Source organism: Belonocnema kinseyi, chromosome 9 (assembly GCF_010883055.1).
Source record: "Belonocnema kinseyi isolate 2016_QV_RU_SX_M_011 chromosome 9, B_treatae_v1, whole genome shotgun sequence".
NCBI classification, from domain to species: domain Eukaryota; kingdom Metazoa; phylum Arthropoda; class Insecta; order Hymenoptera; family Cynipidae; genus Belonocnema; species Belonocnema kinseyi.
The window spans coordinates 119,550,421-119,570,265 of record NC_046665.1 but is presented as its reverse complement, the minus strand read 5'-3'; the positions used below and the strand labels follow the sequence as shown (position 1 = coordinate 119,570,265).

The window sequence follows — 19,845 nt, the reverse complement described above, 5'->3', positions numbered from 1 at the left end:
AGAGTTCGTGAGCGATGGAGGAGTAAGGAATGTGAGAGGTTATCAGGGTAAATGTAAGTAAGGTTAGATTAAGTGAGGGAGGGAAAATGAAGGTTGGTGATAGAAAGTAGCGGAAAGGGAGTGTTAGTTTGAGAAATGAGAAGAGGGAGAAGTAAATGAGGGAGAAGTAGATGAGGGAGAAGTAGAAGAGGGAGAAGTAGAAGAGGGAGAAGTAGAGAAGGGAGAATTAAAGGAGGGAGAAGTATAGGGAAGAAAAGTTGAGGAGGAAGAAGTTGGAAAATGGGGTGAAATCAAAGGCTGAATTCTTGGGAGGAGTAGTAGGTTCCAGAGGGGCCATTTCCTCATTTTATTACCTTCTCATTTCTCTTCTCTACCTAAAAGTAAGGGTAAGAAAGGAGAGTGAAAGTAGGAGAAGTGAGGGGTAATAAGGAGTGGGGGCTTAAGAATAGTGGCTGGTTTTAAAAAGAAGTAGGAGAGAGGAAACCAGAAACATTTTTTTCAATAAAGAAATTAATTTATTCATTAATTAAGGAAATTTTCGATTTGAAAAGTCAACATTTTAAACTCGTAATAACATATTTTAAATATTAATTAAATTAAAATGAGTAACTGATTAATCAGGACATTTTGAGTTAGGTAAGAATAAAATTTCATTGTAGTGTAAGCTTTAGATGCCAATGCCGATTTTTGTAATCATTTATTTTTCTTAAAAAACCTAATTTTAACTAAATCTTCATCCAAGAAGATTAATTTTTAACCAAAGAGTTGAATTTTGAACTGCAAAAGATTAATTTTCCATAAAAAATGGAATAGTTAAGTTATTGACAAAATAGATGAAATTTCAACTGAAATAATCAAATTTTCAGTAAATTTTTTTTTTTTTTGACAAACAACTTTTTTTTTAATTAGTTATATTTCCAACCAAAGATATTAATTCTAAACAAAAAATGTGATAGTTTTAATTTTAATGCAAAATCAGGTTACTTTTCAAACAGAAAGAATACTTTTTAAAAACATGGTTTAATATTCAAGAAAAACCATGCATTTTTTATCAAGTTATTAATTTTATACCCAAAAGGACAAGTTTTCTAAAAAAAAATACATCAATTTTCAACGAAATAGTTAAATTCTTAACTGAAAATGTTGATTTTTAACCAAAAAGGGGATAGTTACATTATTAATTCAAAAATTTACTTTTTCACACAAAAAACGAATTAAAATAATATATTTAGATTTGTATTCAAAGACATGAATTTTCAAATAAAATATTTTCGACCAAAAAAATAATTTTAAAGAAAATAGTTCTAGCCAGTATTTAAACTTTTAAAAAATAAAATTAATTTTCTACCAAATAAGATGAATTGTGAACAAGGAGAATTAATTTTGAAAGAAAAATATTCATACCAAAAAAACAAAATTCCAACTAAATATATGAATTTTCAACTGAGAAAGACAATATTTTATTAAAAATATAATAGTAAATAATTTTAAAAACATTTTACCAAATCATTTTCAACTCAAAGTATCTTCAAACAGAATTATGAATTTCTAACAAAGTAAATCAACTTTCCACCAAGTAATTGAATTTTCAACTCAAAGTGGAATAGTTATATTTTCAGTAAAAAAATTAATTTTAAACCAAAACACTAATTTTAAACAAACAGTTGACATTGAACCAAAAAATTTATTTTAAGGAAAATTGTTGAATTTTCTACAAATTACACTATTTGTTCACCAAATAGTTGAATTTTTCTACAAAGTAGATTATTGGCATAATTATTCGCAATTTGAATTTTTTTGCTGCTCAATTATGGTGACGTTTGTAGTTAATTTTAATTTTTCTATTTGGCTGTTTTGCGTATTGACATTTTGGATTTATTTCGTAGAAATTTTCAGACCTGGTTATTGGGTTTTAATTATAATCAGAAAATAAATAATCATTTAAATAATTTATTGTTATTTGATATTTAAATCATTATTATTTAGTGTTTGGGGATATAATAGAGTCTTTCTAAAGAGATTAATGTAATTTTTCGCAATTTCAATTTGTTGGGTATTTTAATTAATGACATCTCAGTTGGGGGTTTTTTAAAGTACTAAAAGTGTTTTTTGGGGATTCTGAAAATTATTTTCGAGTGGAAGATATAACTTGGAATTTTATTAAGGTAGCTTCTCTAATTTTTTGTTTTCCTTTGACTGGAATAATAATTTTATTTGAAATGTTTTGATTTTTTTCGTGAATTCCGAAAAGAGCATTAACTTCTGAGTTACTTTCTTCTACTTTAATATAAAATTTTTTAATAATGTTAAAATATGATTTTGTAAAAGTAGTTTTCCTTTCTTTCTAGAATTCAAAAATAGTCAAAAATTTGAATTTGTTTACATCAAGGCCTGAAAAAAATTTTCTTATTTTGTGTATCTTTATATTGACAGGGGTTGTTTAAAGAAAAATTAATTTTTACAATTCTGTAGTGAAAAAGCACTAAATTCTGGTATAGTTAATTAAATTGTTTCCTCAAATTAGAAGCAGACAATCTAGCTTCCAGCACCACTTCAGAATTAATTTTTTGAAAAAATAAAAGAGTCCACAAATCGACATGGTTGCTAAATAAATCTCTTTTATTTTATATTTTTGAAAAGTTTCTGAAAATTGGAAAAAATGTTTAACTTTAATTAAAATATAATTTCTTGGGTCGAATATAAACTACTGTTTTCAAAAAATTGAATGTGTTTACATCAAGGCATAGTACAAATTTCATTATTTAGTGAGTCTTAATATTGATATGATTCCGGTATGGTTAATTTTTTTATTTTCACAAATTAGTAGCAGAAAATCTGGCTTCCAGCACTACTCCAAAATTCGTTTTTTGAGAAAAATAGAATAGCCCAAAAATCGACATTGTTGCAAAACAGACCTCTTTTATTTTATATCTCTTAAAAGTTCCTAAAAATTAAAAAAAAAGTTTTATCTTAAATTGAATGATAATTTCTTGGGTCAAATATAAACAACCATTTTCAAACATTTAAATGTGTTTACAAGGTCTAATACAAATTTCATTATTTAGTGTATCTTTATATTGATAGGGGTTGTTTTCAAAAATTAATTTTTACAAATTTGTAGAGCCGAAAAAGCCCGCAGCTAAATTTTTTTATTTTCTCAAATTATTAATAGAAAAGGTGGCTTCCAGCACTATCTCAGAATTCGTTTTTTGAGGAAAATAGAAGAGCTCAAAAATCGGCATGGTTGGAAAACTAATCTCTTTTATTTTATATTTTTCAAAAAATCCTAAACATTGAAAAACAAATGTTTTCCTTAAATAAAATTATAATTTCTTGGGTAGAATATAAACGTTGTCAAAAATCTGAATGTGTTTACATCAAGGCCTAATACAAATTTTATTATTTGGGTATCTTTATATTTATAGGGTTTCTTTTGCAAAGATTAATTTTAACAATTTTGTAGAGCGAAAAGAAGCCCGGAATTCTGGTATAGTTAATTGGTTTATTTTCTCGATAAGTAGCAGAGAAGCTTTCTTCCAGCACTATTCCAGAATGCGTTTTTTGAGACAAATAGAAGAGCCCAAAAATCGACATAGTTGCACAACTAATGCAAATTTCATTATTTAGTATACCTTAATATTGATACAAGTTGTTTTTCAAAAATTAATTTTTAAAATTTTCTAGAGCCAAAATGAAGCCCGAAATTCTGGTATGGTTAATTGGTTTACTTTCTCGATAAGTAGCAGAGAAGCTTTCTTCCAGCACTATACCAGAATTCGTTTTTTGAGAAAAATAGAAAAGCCCAAAAATTAACATTGTTGTAGAAGAGTCCTTTTTTATTTTCATGTTTTTGAAAAGTTTCTTAAAAATTGATATAACATTTTTTCAATTTAAATCAAATGATAATTTCTTGGGTCGAATATAAACAACCATTTTCAAACATTTGAATGGGTTTACAAGGCCTAATACAAATTTCATTATTTAGTGTATCTTTATATTGAGAGGGGTTGTTTTTCAAAAATTAATGTAGACAGATTTGTAGAGCCGAAAAAGCCCGCAATTTTGGTATAGATAATTTTTTTATTTTCTCAAATTATTAATAGAAAAGGTGGCTTCCAGCACTATCTCAGAATTCGTTCTTTTAGAAAAATAGAAGAGCCCAAAAATCTACATGGTTGCAAAACAGACCTCTTTTATTTTACAATTTGAAAAGGTTCCTAAAAATTGGAAAAAAATGTTGGACTTAAATTGAATGATAATTTCTTAGGTCAAATATAAACAACCATTTTCGAAACCTTGAATACGTTTATATCAAGGCCTAAAATAAATTTTATTATTTTATATATCTTTACATTAATAGGGGTTTTTTGAAAAAAAATTAATTTTCACAATTTTGTAGAGTCAAAAAAAGCCCGAAATTCTCGTATGGTTAACTAGATTGTTTTCTTACATTAGTAGTAGAGAAGCTGGCTTCCAGCACCACTTCAGAATTCTTTTTTTTTTTTTTAAATAGAAGAGCCCACAAATCGACATTGTTGCAAAACGAACTCCTTTCATTTTATATTTTTGAGAAGTTCCTAAGAATTGAAAAAAATGTTTAACTTAAATTAAATGATAATTTCTTGATTCGACTATAAATACCCATTTTCTGAGCACAACTGGAATGCCGAGAGACAAAGACGTAAGAGAATCTCGGTACTTTGAGGAGTCGGTTCGAACAGGGGTTGGTGCTGGCACAGGAATTGTGGACTTTACTAATTATGTTATTTCACACAAGGATATTTGTATGCCTATGTGTGAGTGTGGGTGTGACAAGTTTACCGAACCCGGAGGCTAATAGTATTCGTAAACAATTCAATTGATTATTCTAGTAATTAAAGGGGTGGAGAATGTATATATGTATCTAACTAATCATAATGAAAGATACATATTTTCTTTTGACATATGCAATATCATTATTATAACGTATAAGGTTATGGAAAAAAATTTCCTAGATTTCTAAAATTTAAAAAAAAATCTAGGTTACGTCTCTTTGGTCACATTCAAACTGATGTGACGTCACTAAGTGTAAAACTGAGCACCAATGAGACCACCTTAGTCGCCATGTTTGTTTTTCAAAATGTGACCAATCAGGTTTCGCGGCCGCCGCGGCTTTCTACTTGACAGTTGATTATGAACCTAACCTATCAATGCCTAAAAAAGCTAAAACAAAAAATCGGAAATGAGAGTCGAATCAATCGAGGTAAAAGATATAAACAAAGAATAAACGCAAAACAATTAATTAATTATTAATTATTATTAATTATTAATAATGTATGAAAGCAATTAAGGGACATTTAGACTTTGAAATTCATGTCTAGAAACCATTTTTACTTTTTTTCATAATTTAGGTAGTTTGAATTTTCCCGCCAAGTATTACGTCACCAGTATATAGCCAATCTATGCATTTGGCGAAAAATGCCGCGAGCGGGAATCATATTCAAACTTTATTAAGAAAATAACATGTTTCTTATTTAATAAAAAGTTCTTCCTTCTTGGAATAAAATAAAATAATAAGTTACTCTCAATTAGAAATGATGAGAATGTAGTAAATTATTAAAAATTTATTTCTTATTTTTAATGTCGTTTTTAAAATTAAAACCAGAACTACGTGGTCTATCAAAAAATTGATTTACAACAAATTGTAGCTCTTTTTCGGCCTATTAATTTTTGTTCAATCATTTTTTTTCGTAAGTTGTGTCGTTTTTCCACAATTATTTAATTTTTAATTTAATTTTTTACGAATTAAACAAAAAGTACGCTTCCTACCAAAATGTGATTATAAAAAATGTGCATATCTTTTTTGGCATTACAGTTTTCGATCATTCATTTTTTTTCGTATCCTGCATATTTTGACCACCAAATCGAATTTTCATATCGTGCATTGTTTGGCTTAAAATTTTGATTTTCGATTAATTTGTAAATTTTGAAAATTACATAACTCTGAGAATTTTATTTTTATCGGAAAAGGTCATTAATTTGAATTGTTCATTTTTTTAAATATTATAAACATTAGGACATAAAATTTTCAAATTGAGAAAAAAGCGGTCTCCAAAATTTTATGGAATTGAATAACCTTAGATGGAAAAAGGCAAGAGAAATATAATATTTTTAAAAAATGACGAAAAATTCAGTTTCGTTAATTTAAACCACAAATTGTCAATAATATTTGTTTTGCAACATTTTTTATTTATTGATAATCTTTTCAATAAAATGAGGAAGTACGTAGATATTTTTAATTTTTAAACAACATTTTTCTCAATATTTTACGGATCCTGAATCATATGACATTTGATAAGTTTATTGCAAAAATCATTAAAAAAATGTTAGAAAATAAAAATATTTTCTTCTGCAACTTTAATTACAAGTTAAAAAAATTACATTTCATCGTAATTTTTTTAAATATTGTATTTCGACAGAAAAATGTATTTCTTGCTTTTTTTACTCTTGAGTTATTTACCTCCATAAACTTTTAATTTCCAAAGAAATTTCCAAAGAACAGAAAATTACATTTTAGAAAAAATAGTTAATTTTGCAACTAAAATTATGAATCTTTCAAATCAAATAATGAATTTAATCATAGAAGTTGAACTTTTAACCAGTTAATTGAATTTTTAATAAAAAAAAAGATTAATCAGAAAAAAATAATAATAATGGTTGCAATCTTAAAAAATATTGTTGTTAATTAAAAGCAGTTGCCTTTAACAAAAAAGATTGAATATTGTAACGAAAAATGTAATATTTGATATATCAACAAAGAAACAATTTTAATTTAAAATAAAACACAGTTAAATTTCACCAAAAATTCAAATTTTCAACAAAATAGTTGAATCCTCAAACAAAACAGTTTAATTTTTAATCAAACAGTTGCAATTTTAATCGAAAAAAAACTTGCCAAAAAAATAGTTTATTTTTTAAGCAAAAAAGAACTAACTATTTTTAATCTTTCTTGACAGAAAATTCATCTTTTTGTTGAAAATGAAATTGATTTTAGTTGAATTTTTATTATTTTTTTCAAGCGATCATTTTATTGGAAATTTAACTAATCGGGTAAAACTTAAATGTTTTAATTCTAAATTAATTTTTTTTTTCAAACATTTGACTAATTGGTTGAAAGTGCAATTTTCTATTTGGAAGTTCAATTTTTTTTTTTGAAAATTTATTTTTTTGGGTTAAAATAATTTTTTTGGATGACAACTAATATTTTTAAATTAAAAATTCATCTTTCTTGGTTGAAATTTAACTTTAGTTTTAAAAAATCCTTTTTTGGGCTTAAAAGCATTTTGTTTTAATTCGACTTATTACCTTCAAACTAGAGTCTTTTGTGGAAAAATATATTTTTTTTTAGTTGAAAATTTATCTTTTTTGTTGCAAATTCGGCTTTTTGTGTTGAAAATTAAATGAGTAACAAATATATAAAAATGAATCTGTTTTTTTTTATTATTCAAATATTTTTTATTCTCAACAAAAATCTTGTTTGTTTGAAATATAAACTACATATTTGGTTTAAATATTGTTGAAAATTCATTTTTTTGTTTAACATTTACCTCTTTAGTTTAAAAATTAATTTTTTTTACAAAATGTTGTTGTTTGTTTGAAAATTATGTTTGTTTTGTTCGAGAATGAATTTTCTTTAGTTAAAAATTCAACAATTTGGTTGATAAAGCATTTTTCTTAGTTATGCATTCTATTAAAAATTGACTTTTTTGTTGAAAATTTCTCTTTATGGATATGGAAGTTAAATTTTTTCGAAGAAAAATCGACTTTTTAGCTTAAAAGTTTAACTATTTTATTAAAAATTCCTTTTTTTTGTTTGAAAATGAACTGTTTGGTAAAAAATGTAATAGATTTGGACCTGAAATATGCTAAATATGGCACTTTGTTATTAATAATTTCATCTAAAAAAATTTATTTTTCTATTATTACCCTTTGCCAATATAAAAAATTAACCTATTTTCCGTGTTTACAGACCATTTTATCCTGCAAATTTAATAAACATAAATTTTATTTTTTTTAATTCTTCCATGAATAGCACAAAAATTGGACTTATTCACTCAATTTTTTTGCTATTGATAGGAGAAATTTTAAGTTTCGGTTTGGTTTTGAGAACCTCAAAAATTAATTGGTTTAGGGAAATTTCTTTAAATCCTGCAAAAAATTAATTGGCTTTCAATATAAGATTTTTTTTTTTATTTACTTAAGGAACTTTCTTTTGTTTCAGGAAATTGTTCCTTGTTTCAGTAAAATAATTTGAATTAAATTGTTTTATTATGTTTTTTAATAAATTCTGTTTGAAATATATCAATATTTTATAAACAAAAACTATAAAAAGCGTTGTATTTTAAAAAATGATTCTAATTTTTATTTTTAGGTTATTCAATTAATTAAAATTTGCAACTGATAATAATGAATAAATCAAATATAATAAGTTATTGTAAAGAAGGTATTTTAATTGTTATTATGCACGATAATATTCATTTTTCTTCTATAATTAATTTTTAAAAATAAAAAATTGTTATTAGAAATTTTTTAAATGATTTTACAAACATAAGAATTTTCAGAAAATATACATTAAAACGGAATCTTTGGTCAATTAAATTATAAAAAGTAATGTTTGTCTGAAGCAGGTCTGATTTACATTGCCTTACTGACGAATCCAAGTGAGCCGGAGTGGGACAAAACAAAAAATCGGATCGAAGTTTTTTTTTAATTTTTAATTTTAAAAAATTTCTTGACCAAAAAAATAAACATTATTGACCCTAATGCCAATTAAAAATGATATCTTTCGAAAAATTAGCAAAGATGTCTTCCTACTATAATAAGGTATCTTTGATTTTTTTAAACTTAATTGTAGGGACCTGTTTTACCGACTGTCTGCAGTCTCTTTTGGTCTGAAATGCTCAGCTTGCAACTTTTTACCTACTCGTTAAAAAAAAAAAAGAAAAGCAAACTATCTCCCATCGTCTTCTTTTTCCTTTTTTCCGAGCAAGAGGAAAGAAGAACCTTTCAATTATCCTTTGCTCAGTTTACAATCTGTCGTGGGCGTGCCACTCGCTAATTACACGTTTTCCCTTGTTGCAGGTAAGGATTAACCGACAAGCCTTCAACAAATATGGCTCATGTACAACGGAACTTCACCACAATTCCCGGGAAGGTAAAGAAAATTAAAAACAAATGCCATACGCGATTATTAACCATCAGTCAGCCTTAGGTGTTCTACTCAAGTAATTTCTTCTGAAAATTAAATAAACGTCCATTTTTTTTCTTCGGCAAAAAAAAAAAGATTTTTGCATTCAAAGAGAAACAGAAAATGAAAAGGAAAAAAAAGAAATGAAAAAGCAGCAAAAAAGAACTCCCTCCTCTCTCGCCCTACATTCCCTCTCCATTCCTACTCATCAAACCCTCTTTTCAACCTTTGCTGACCCCCCTTTCCTCTCCTTGCCTAAATTTCTTTCTCCTTTATTTCCCCCTCCCTTCATTTGTCATAGTTTTCCAAACCCCTTCCCCCAATTCTTGAACTTCGTCTCTCCCATTACCTCTCACTTCTCCTACCTTCTACCCCTTTATTTCTCATTACTTGATCTACTGACCCTTCTGTCATTTCCCTTCGTTTCCACTACTTTCCCTCCCATCGTACTCTTCTCTCATCATACTTTTCTCCTATCATTTTCTCTACCTTCTTTAAATTCTTCCTTACCTGCTTCTCTTATATTTCCCTCACTTTTCCTCACTTACTCTACCTTCTGCACTCATTTCTCACAACAGCCTATAATCCTCCCTCCTCCACTTCTTTCTCTTCCTTATTACTTTTCTCTTGCTCTACTTTTCACTCCTCAATTCTTCTCACTAGCTCTACGTACCCTCCACTCATTTTCCTTCACTTCCACTACTTCCCTTCCCATCATACTTTCCTTCCATCATACTTTCCATCCATCATTTCCCCTCACATTCTCTTTCTTTCCCATCATTTTCTCTCTCTACTCCTACTTCCCCTCAAATCATTTTCCCTCACTTCCTCTTCTTTCCCAACATTTTTCCCTACTCACCCTACTTCTCCCTTTATTTCGACTTGCTTCCCCTAGTTCCTCTCTCATAATTTCTCCACTCATCCCCTACTTCCCCTCAAATCATTTTCCATTATTTCCCCTCCTTGGAAAAAGTACGACGGACGGGAGGATCAAGACCTGATCGAAACTATAAGGGTTTCTGTCCGGAGTATGAAACCCTTGAAATGAAATGTTTAATTTTTTTAAATAAATTTGAAATTTAAATGTAAGTTAAATTTTTTCCAACAGAAAAATATTTACTAGCTCTCGGTCTATGAAAAGTTTCTTTTCTTTAATAGAAAGATTTCTTTAATTCAAGACAAATATTTTTCTGAGTCTCAGACTCAGTTGGTATATTGATCTTAATTTACAGGACCAGTTTTTAATGATTATTTAACTGAAGATAATTAGTTAGAGAGATTGAGGAATTATTAAATACAATTTGAAAGATATGTAGAAAAATAATTTAGAAGATATAGTTTCTTTAAATACTAACAATCAAGTTTTTACTTGAAAATTGTTTATTGCCTAAGTATTGATCAGCGGTGGGTGAGTTACTTCCTTCCCTAACATCTTTCTCCTATACTTTCTCCTTTCCTTTCTCTCCTAATTAACACTACCCTCCCATCATTTTCCTACGTCTCCTCCACTAATTTAATTTTCACTTCCCCTGCTTTTCTTCCCATCAATTTCTCTACTCTCACAACCTTTATTAACCTCACTCGCCCTTTTATCACACCCTCTCACTTCCTTAATATCCCATCTTAATTTCCGCTAAACTTGTACTTCCTATTCCCTTACTTTTCCTACTTCTCCTCAACTCACTTCCCCTACTTCCTCTCTACTCATTTTCTCTCACTTCTTTTACTTTTCTTCTCATAACTTCTCATCACTTACGCTACTACCATTCTCTTTATTTCTATTACTTTCTCTCCTCTAATGCCGCCTACTCCAACCTCCTTTCATTTCTCCTCACTTTTTCCACTCCCCCTACTCCCCCTATCCTAATTTGCATCACTTCCCTTTCCCTTATTTCCCTCACTTCTCCGACTTTCCCTCTTATAATTTCCCCTCACTCTCCCTTCTTTTCCTCCCATCATTTCCTGCTTTAAAAAAATGTTCGATAGAAGGACGAAGACCCAACTCAAATTAGACGGGCTTCTGCCCAGGACTACAAATATCTCAAATTAAATTAAATTTTAAATTTATTTAAAACAAATTTGAAACTTAAATGAAACTCAATTTTTTCACTTTCTTCACTTTTAAAAATCAATTTACACTTAAGTAACTTCTTTCAATAAATTTGAACACAGAACTTAAGGGGCTTTTTTATTTTACTGATTTTTTTTAATACATTGAATTTTTTTGAATTCACTCTGATTTTTTGGAATTTCCCCTGGAATCCGGTGAATTAGATGGATCTTTTTTCGTTTTAAAATTTTTTAATTCACGTTGAATTCTCATGGATTTTCTCAAATTCCTCATTAACTGATTCTATTCAGTCCCACTTATCTCAATTCAATCCAATTTTTTGGAATTCAAGAATGTTGTTCTATTTACTTAAATTATTTTTTGATCTTTATTTCGTATGAATTTCATCGCATTCTGTTAAATTCTCTTGAAATCTTCTAATTCCTCTTGAATTTATTTAAAATGCACCATGAATTCTTTGGAATTCACTTTAATTTTTTTTTAAATGTTTGCTAATTTTTTTAATTCATTTGAAATTTTCTACAGTTAATCAATTTTCTCTATTCTACTTAATTCATTGAACTTTTTTTGTATTATAGTATTTTAAATTTGTCATTTAATCTTTTAATTTTAATTTGAATTCTCACGCATTTCATAAAAGTCTTTTAAATTCCATGTATTGCATTCGATTTTTCTCTTTTTTTTTTTAATTCTCTATCTTTACTTGTATTTTATTTCATTTGTTGGTTATTTATTTCAATTCACTTAAATTCTGTTTAATTCCATTACATTCTTCTAAATCCATTCTAATTTCACTAAAAAAAGTTAAATTTTGTTTAATACTTATTTTAATTAATTTTGAATAAATGCTGAATTCTTATTACTAAAATGTATGGTAAATTCTTTTCAATATATTTTAATTCTTTCGAATTATCTTGATTTTCGTCACTCTCGCTTAAATGTTTTAAATTTATTTAAATTCTTTCAAATTCATTCAATTCTACTCAATGGAACGGATTTAACATTTTTTTCAATTTTTTTTTAATCGCCCTGAATTCTTTTAAATTCACCTCGAATTCTTAGGTGTTTTATCAGATTATTCTGAATTCCCTTACCTTTCTCTAAATTCACTCGAATGATATATAACTCTAGAGGGTTTCTTTTGTCAAATCCTTTCAATTCCCTTGTATTCTTTTTAATCTTCTAAATTTCCTTCCAATTTTACTCAAATCGGTGGAATATTTTGAATTTTTTCCACTCACTTCAATTCGTTTAGAATTTACCCTGAATTCTTAATCATTTATGCTCAATTCTTTAAAATTCTTTTGAATTCTTCAATATTTTCTTTAGATTTACGTCACTTTAAGAAAAATCATTCAAATTCACTTGAATTCTTCTAAATTCACTGAATTCTAGACAATTAAATGGATTTAAAAAATTTTTAATTCACCTAAATTTTTTTTTATTTCATTCTTTTGAATTCCCTTATATTCGTCTAAAATCGTTCCAACTTTAAAAAAATTCGTGGAATATTTTCGATTTGTTAAAATTACCTTGAAGTTTAATGACTTAATTTATTTCAGTTCAATTACATTTTTTTTATTTAGTTTATTTTTAAACCTTTATTTTATGATTTTATTTTTTAAGACTTTTGTAGACAGATTATGAAAAAAATAGTTTCGAAAAGGTTAGTAAGACAATTTTTAAGGCATATTATTTATTACCTAAGTATTGATTTAGTTAATTTTTTAACATTATTTTATGATTTTTAAGACGTTTGTAGAAAAATTAACTTAAACAAACAGTTTTATTATAAAATAATTAAAAAATTTAGAGCAATATTATTTATCATCTAACTACTGATCAGCTTCAGTTTTTAACTTTTATTTTCTGATTTTACTTTTTAAGACTTTTATAAAAAGAATAATTTAAAAAATAGTATAATTGAAGATTAATTATGATTTTAAAGGAATATTATTTATCATCCAAGTATTGATTACGTAAATATCTGAACCTTTATTTTTTTATTTTATTTTTTCAGACTTTTGCAAAAAAATAATTTAAAAAAAATTATTACACATTAATAACAAAATTTAAAGGAATATTATTTATCATCTTATTATTTATTGAGTCTATTTTCGAACATTTATTTCATGATTAATTTTTTAAGCCATTTGTAAAAGAATAATAAAAAAAGAGTTTCGTTAAAGATTAATAACAAATTTCTTATGTTCTGTTATTTATCACCTGAGTGTTAATTCAGTTTCTTTTTAAAAGATTATTTTTTGCTTAATTTTTTAAATAGTTTTGTAGAAAAAATTTTAAGTAGAATAGTTTTATTAAAATATAATATCAAAACTTAAAGCAATATTATTTATCATCTAAGTATTGATTAGGTTTATTTTTTAAGATTTGTATTTTTTAAGACTTTTGTTTGTATTTTTAAAGACATTTGTAGAAATATAATTTTTTTTTAAATATTTTACTGGAAAAAATAAGAACAAAATTCAAAGCAATATTCTTTATCATCTAAGTAAGTATTGATTAAGTTTATTTTTTAACCTTTATTTTATAATTTTTTTAACGATTTTTTAATAATAATAAATTTAACAAAATAGGTTCTTTAAAGATTAATAAAAAATGTTAAAGGAATATTAATATTATTTATTACCTAAATATTGATTTAGTTTATTTTTGAACCTTTATTTTATGGTTGTTACCGACTAAGCGAAAGTTGGGTCTAAAGTTCAACTGCTCGTTTCCAGATGGCGCACATTTTCCGAAACTCGCATTATGAGGATCGATAGAGAATTTCCGAGCAGCTCTTGTTACTGAAACAAGAAATATATTTAAATTTTATTTTTTTCATGAAGAACTGATTTCGGCAAATCAATTTAAAAAAAATTTTAATTGGTTAATATTTGACCCTCTCGCGTTGGGGTCAAAATTTATATTTTTAACAATTTTTTTTACCAATCTTCAGAAGGCCAAAAATTGTGGCTAAATTTTTGTAAATAGAGTTTTGTTGATAAAAAATAATAACTTTAAAAATTTTGTTTCACAATAATGACCCGAGATTTGGATTTTTCAACAAACAAAAAAAAACTTACCAGTCAAATCGAAAAAATACATTTTTTGTGCATTTTCCAAAAATTGTAAATCCAACACACATTTTTTTAATCTTTTAATTTTATATTTTATTTTTCACGAACAAGAACTCTACTTACAACAAATTTGCCATAATTTTTTTGAACATCAGACTTTCTGATTTGAAATTTATCTTTTTGTTTAAAAATTCTTTTATTTAGTAAAAAAAAATCATTTCTGATTGCATTTTTAACTACTTTGTTAAAAATCCACTTCATTTTTTATTGGATAGTTTTTTTGTATTTTCAACAAAATACATGATTTTTTAAGAAATATAGATACATTTTTACCCTAAAATCGAATATTAATTTTTTAGTTAAAAATTTAATTGTTAATAATCAATTTTTAATATAGTAATAATTTTTTTAATAATAATTAAATCTGATCATTGTCTTTTGAAAAAAAACGAATTAATTTTTTTCAGGATAGTTGCATTTTTAGCATAAAAGAAAAGAATTTTTTAGTTGAAAATTCAACTATTCCCCTTGAAATGTGAATTATTTTGTTAAAAATTTATCTCTTTGTATGAAACTTCATAATTTTAGTTGAAAATTCAAAACTTCAGTCAAAAATTAATTTTTTTAACTGCAAATTTAACTAATATTGTTTAATATTCCGTTATTTTAGTATAAAATTAATCTATTTTGTTGAAAATTAATTTTATTAACTAAAAATTTGACTGACCCAATTGAATATTCCATAATTATAATTGAAAATTCATCTCTTCGTTTGAAAATTTAACTATTTTGTGGCAAATTTGTTTATTTTTTGTTATTGAAAATTAATTTATTTGAAACGAAAAATTATTTATTTTATTTTTGGTTGAAAATTGATCTCTTTTAGTTGATAATTTATCTCTTTAGTAAAAAGGTATTTTTTTCTGGTTGAAAATAAATTTTTTTTAACAGAAAATTTAACTTATCTAGTTCCATAATTTTAATTAAAAATTCATCTCTTGTTTTGAAAATTCAACCATTTAATTTAAAGATATTTAACTTTAGTTGACCATTTAACTATTTTGTGGAAAATTCGTCTTTTTTTTTCGTTTTTTTTTCATACCGAAAAATTTATTTTTTATTTTTGGTTGAAAATTGATATCTTTGGGTTGAAAATTCAACTATTTAGTTGATAATTTAAAATTAAAAAAAAAGGAAACTTTTTTTACGAGTAAATTATTCATTAGCCGTCAGCGAAAGAAAATTTTCTTTAATTAAAAAAATCTTTGAATTTTTTCCATAAATAACCTATTTCGAAAAAAAAATGACAAAAAAATTTTAATATCATTTAATATTTTACTCTGGCGCGTCGTTGCCAAATTTACATTATTTACCAAATTTCTGTGGGCTAAAAAATTGCAGCAAGTTTTTTGTAGGTACTTTGTTTTTTAATAAAAAGTAATATAAATTTTTAATTAAACAATAATTTTTGCTGCAGAAGAATGGCCCGAAATCCGGTTTTTTTTCTCAAAAAAACTTACTATTACCAAAGATCTATTTTATTGGTTAAAACTTCAACTATTAAGTTGAAATTTTGTTTAGTTTATAGTTGAAAATTAATTTTTATAACTGAAAAATTACTTATTCCAGTTTTGGAAGAATACTTTTTTTCAGTCAAAAATTGAACTATTTGGTTGAAAATTTATTTAGCATATTGAAAATTCGTTTTTTTTATATCAAATAATTCTTATTGGTTAAAAAATCTTTTTTTTTGTATAAAAAGTCAATTTAGTTAAAAATTAAACTATTTAATAAACTTTTTTTATCGCAAATTTATATTTTTGCTTAAAAATGCAATCACTTTTGTGGAAAAAGCAACGGCTTGTTTAAAATATAAATTTTGGATAAATCGTTAAATTTCTTGATGCAAAATTCACCTGATTGGTTGAAAATTGAGCAGTGTTGTTGAAACTTCGTTTCAGATTTACTTGAAAATTAAACATTTTAACAAAAAATTTAATTATTTCATTTTTTGATGCAAATTTGCCCTTTTTAATTGTAAATTCTACTATTTGCATCTTTTTTACTAGCTCAATTTTCTACTCAAAAATATTGATTTTCAAAAAGAAAACTACTTTTGAACCAAATAATTAAATTCTTACCCCGAAAAAGTTAAATTTTGAACTAAAAAAGATCAATTTTCAACCAAAAATGAAATAGTTAAATTTGAGTTCCAAAAACTATTTGTCAAGGAAAAAAATCCATCTTTTAAAAAAAGATCGAAGTTTTCAACAAATTACGTAATTTTCGCAGTTAAAAATTTAAAATTTTAATCAAATGACAAATCAGTTAAGATTTCAACCCAAAAATTAGAATGTTTAACAAAAAATTTATTTTTTATACAATACTTAAATTTGTTACCAATGTAGATAAATTTTTAAACCAAAAAACGAATTTACAACAAAAAACTTGCATTTTAAGACAGACATTAATTTTTTACACAAAAAAAACACAATTTTAAATATATATTTTATTTTACAATTAAGAAAGATAAAATTGTATCTAGGAATAAACAAAAACTGATTAATTATCTTCAAAACATTTGAATTTTTAACAAAAACTAAAATTTGAACTATTTTGTTAAAAAATTGTTTTTTTTGTTGTTGAAAATGGAACAACATATTCGATTTGAAAATTCATTATTTTAGTTCAAAATTCTTTGCGTTTTAGTTGAAAATTCAGCACTTTGGTTACAAATTAATTTTTAGAAAGTGAAAATTTAACGAATCCTGTTGAATAGTAGATCATTTTAATTTAAAATTAATCTTGTTAGAACATGTAGTTGAAAATCTATCTCTTTGGTTGAAAATTGACTATTTTGTGGAAAAAATTTGCTGTCAAAAATTAATTTGCTTCAACTGAAAAATTATGTATTTTTTTAGTAGAAAATTCATCTCTTTATTTAAAAATCCTTTTTTTTAGATGAAAATTAATTTTTGTAACAGAAAAGTTCACTTATCTAGTTCCATAATTTTAGTTGACAATTTAAATATTTGGTGGAAAATTCGTACTTTTTTAGGAAAGTTAATTTTTTTTAGTGAAAAACTATCTGTTTTATTTTTAATGGAAAATTTATATCATTTAGTTAAAAAGGCACCTCTTTGGTTAAAAATTTTTTTTTTTCTGATTGAAAATTAATTCTTTGTAACGAAAATTTAACTCATCTAGTTCCATAATTTTAGTTAAAAATTCAATTATTTCAATTGAAGATTTGTAACTTTGGTTGAAAATTTAACTGTTTTCTGGAAAATTCCTCTTTTTTTTTAATTAGTTTTTTTCTAACGAAAAGTGTCTATTCCTTTTCTGGTTGAAAATTAATCCCTTTTGTTGAAAATATATTAGATCAGCTAAACATTTAATTAATCTAATTCCCTATTTTTGTTTAGTTTAAAATTCATCTCTTTATTTAAAAATTCTTTTTTTTCAGCTTGAAATAAATTTTCGACACAGAAAACTAATTTGGCACCAAATAAGTAAATTTTTATCCTCAAAAAGTTTCATTTTGAACTAAAAAAGATAAATTTTCAACCAAAAATGAAATAATTACATTTGAGTTATAAAAAATTTTTTTTTCCAAAAAAGCGAAAGTTTCAACAAAATACTTAATTTTTACAGTGAAAAATATACCTTACCAATTGAACACAGAATAATAAATGTTTAGTTTAAAATTTTAATTTTTAATCGAACAGAATGAATTTTTAAATAAATAGTACAATTTTAACTCAATAGTAAATTTTTAACTAAAATTATGCTACAGCCAGGAACAAGAATTTGTGACAAAACAGGTAAGATTTGAACCCGAAAATCATATATTTAAATAAAAAATTATTTTTCAATGCAATAAATAATTTTTTTACTAAAGTTGATAAATTTTTAATAAAAAAACGAATTTTTAAATAGTACTGAAGAATTTTGAAAGGAATACAGCAATTTGCAAGAAATAGTTTGATTCTGAACTAAAAAGATAAATTTTTTACAAAAAATGAAGTAGTTACATTTTTAGTTCAAAAAGTTAATTTTTAACAAAAAATAAGAGTATTTTCTAGTTAAAAATTTATCATTTGCTTCGAAGTTCAAACTTTTTTCTTAAAAATTAGGGTCTTTTTTTTGTTGAAAATGCAACAATATATTCAAGTTGAAAATTCATCATTTTGGTTAAAAATTAATCTTATTTGTTAAAAATCAATTTTCTGAAGTAAAAATTGTTTAAATACTTCAGTGAAAATTATAGTTTAATTTTTCTCATGTAGTGAAATAATAAATTAATTATTAGCTGAATAATTTTATCAAAATATTATATTAAAATAAAGATTAAAATTTGGTTTCTTGAAATTAGTTGAAATAAATTGATTATTTTTCGATTGCTATATAATTGAATATTGGATATAATTTGAAAAATAAAAGTTTATTTATATTAAAAGATCCCTATTTCAATTACATAATTTTAAAAATAATTCTTATGTTGTGAAAACGGTTGTTGAAATATTCTGAAATTTTTTAATTTATACGAATATTTGTTTTAATTTTTCTGAAATTATTATGAGAGGTTACTACATAAATAAAATTTTTAGAAATGAAAGTGAAAATAAAAAGAAAGTAGAATAAAAATTATTTAAATATTTAAATGAAAATGATAGTTTAATGCTTTTTACGTTATGAATATTAATAAATTATTAGCTGATTGTTTTCACAATATTAAATTACATAAAGATTGTATTGTAAATAAGTAAATTAATTAACTATAAATTAAAAAATGTTACAGATAACTCAAATTTTCCTAAAAATGTATAATAAAAATTATTAGGATGATTCACTGAAAATAAATTGATATAAATTGATTAATTACTTGCTAGCTGAATAATTTGTTTACAATAATAAGTAATACATAGATTTCATTTTAATTTTTCTCTATTTAAAAAAAAAATATTTATTTAATTATTTATTAATTATTTATTCATCGGCTCTCATTGAGAGCAAATTTTCTCTAATCCAAAAAAAAAAACGTTAATTCAAGAGAAATTTGCTTGAATGGGTGGAGGGGGAAGGAAATAAGTGACCGAATTATGAAGTGGGTAGGGGGGAGGGGCAGGAGGTGGATGAGGGGAATTTAAAAGAATTAAACGCATTAAAAGCATTAAATTATTAATACCCTCCCGCGGGGTAAAATTGCGAGGGTCGCTAGAGCTCCGAGCCAGGGGGCAATGGCATCGCCGTGGGGGAACTCACGTCCGCAGTCTGCGTTTGTATCTGTCACGTACGTCCTTTTCGTGATGGTGCCATGTGCGCATCAGCTGTGTGTTAAATCCCAAAATTATTGTACTTTGAACTTCTGCTGGCTCTGTCGATTATTTGTAGCCGACCCAGTGCATAAATGCTGTCCCAGCCTAAGTGCTATCATAGGACGTATGATAGGGGGGGGGGGGGGG

At 25.3% G+C, this 19,845-nt stretch overlaps 1 protein-coding gene across 1 annotated transcript in view; it reads left to right on the top strand.

The window, feature by feature from the left end:
• The window catches only part of LOC117180722, a 1,130,389-nt gene that overhangs the window by 543,473 nt on the left and 567,071 nt on the right, over window positions 1-19,845 (top strand). The window contains exon 3 of the mRNA XM_033373210.1: window positions 9,121-9,193. Within this exon, the coding sequence (XP_033229101.1) occupies window positions 9,121-9,193 (73 nt within the window). The remainder of the gene's footprint in view (window positions 1-9,120; window positions 9,194-19,845) is intronic.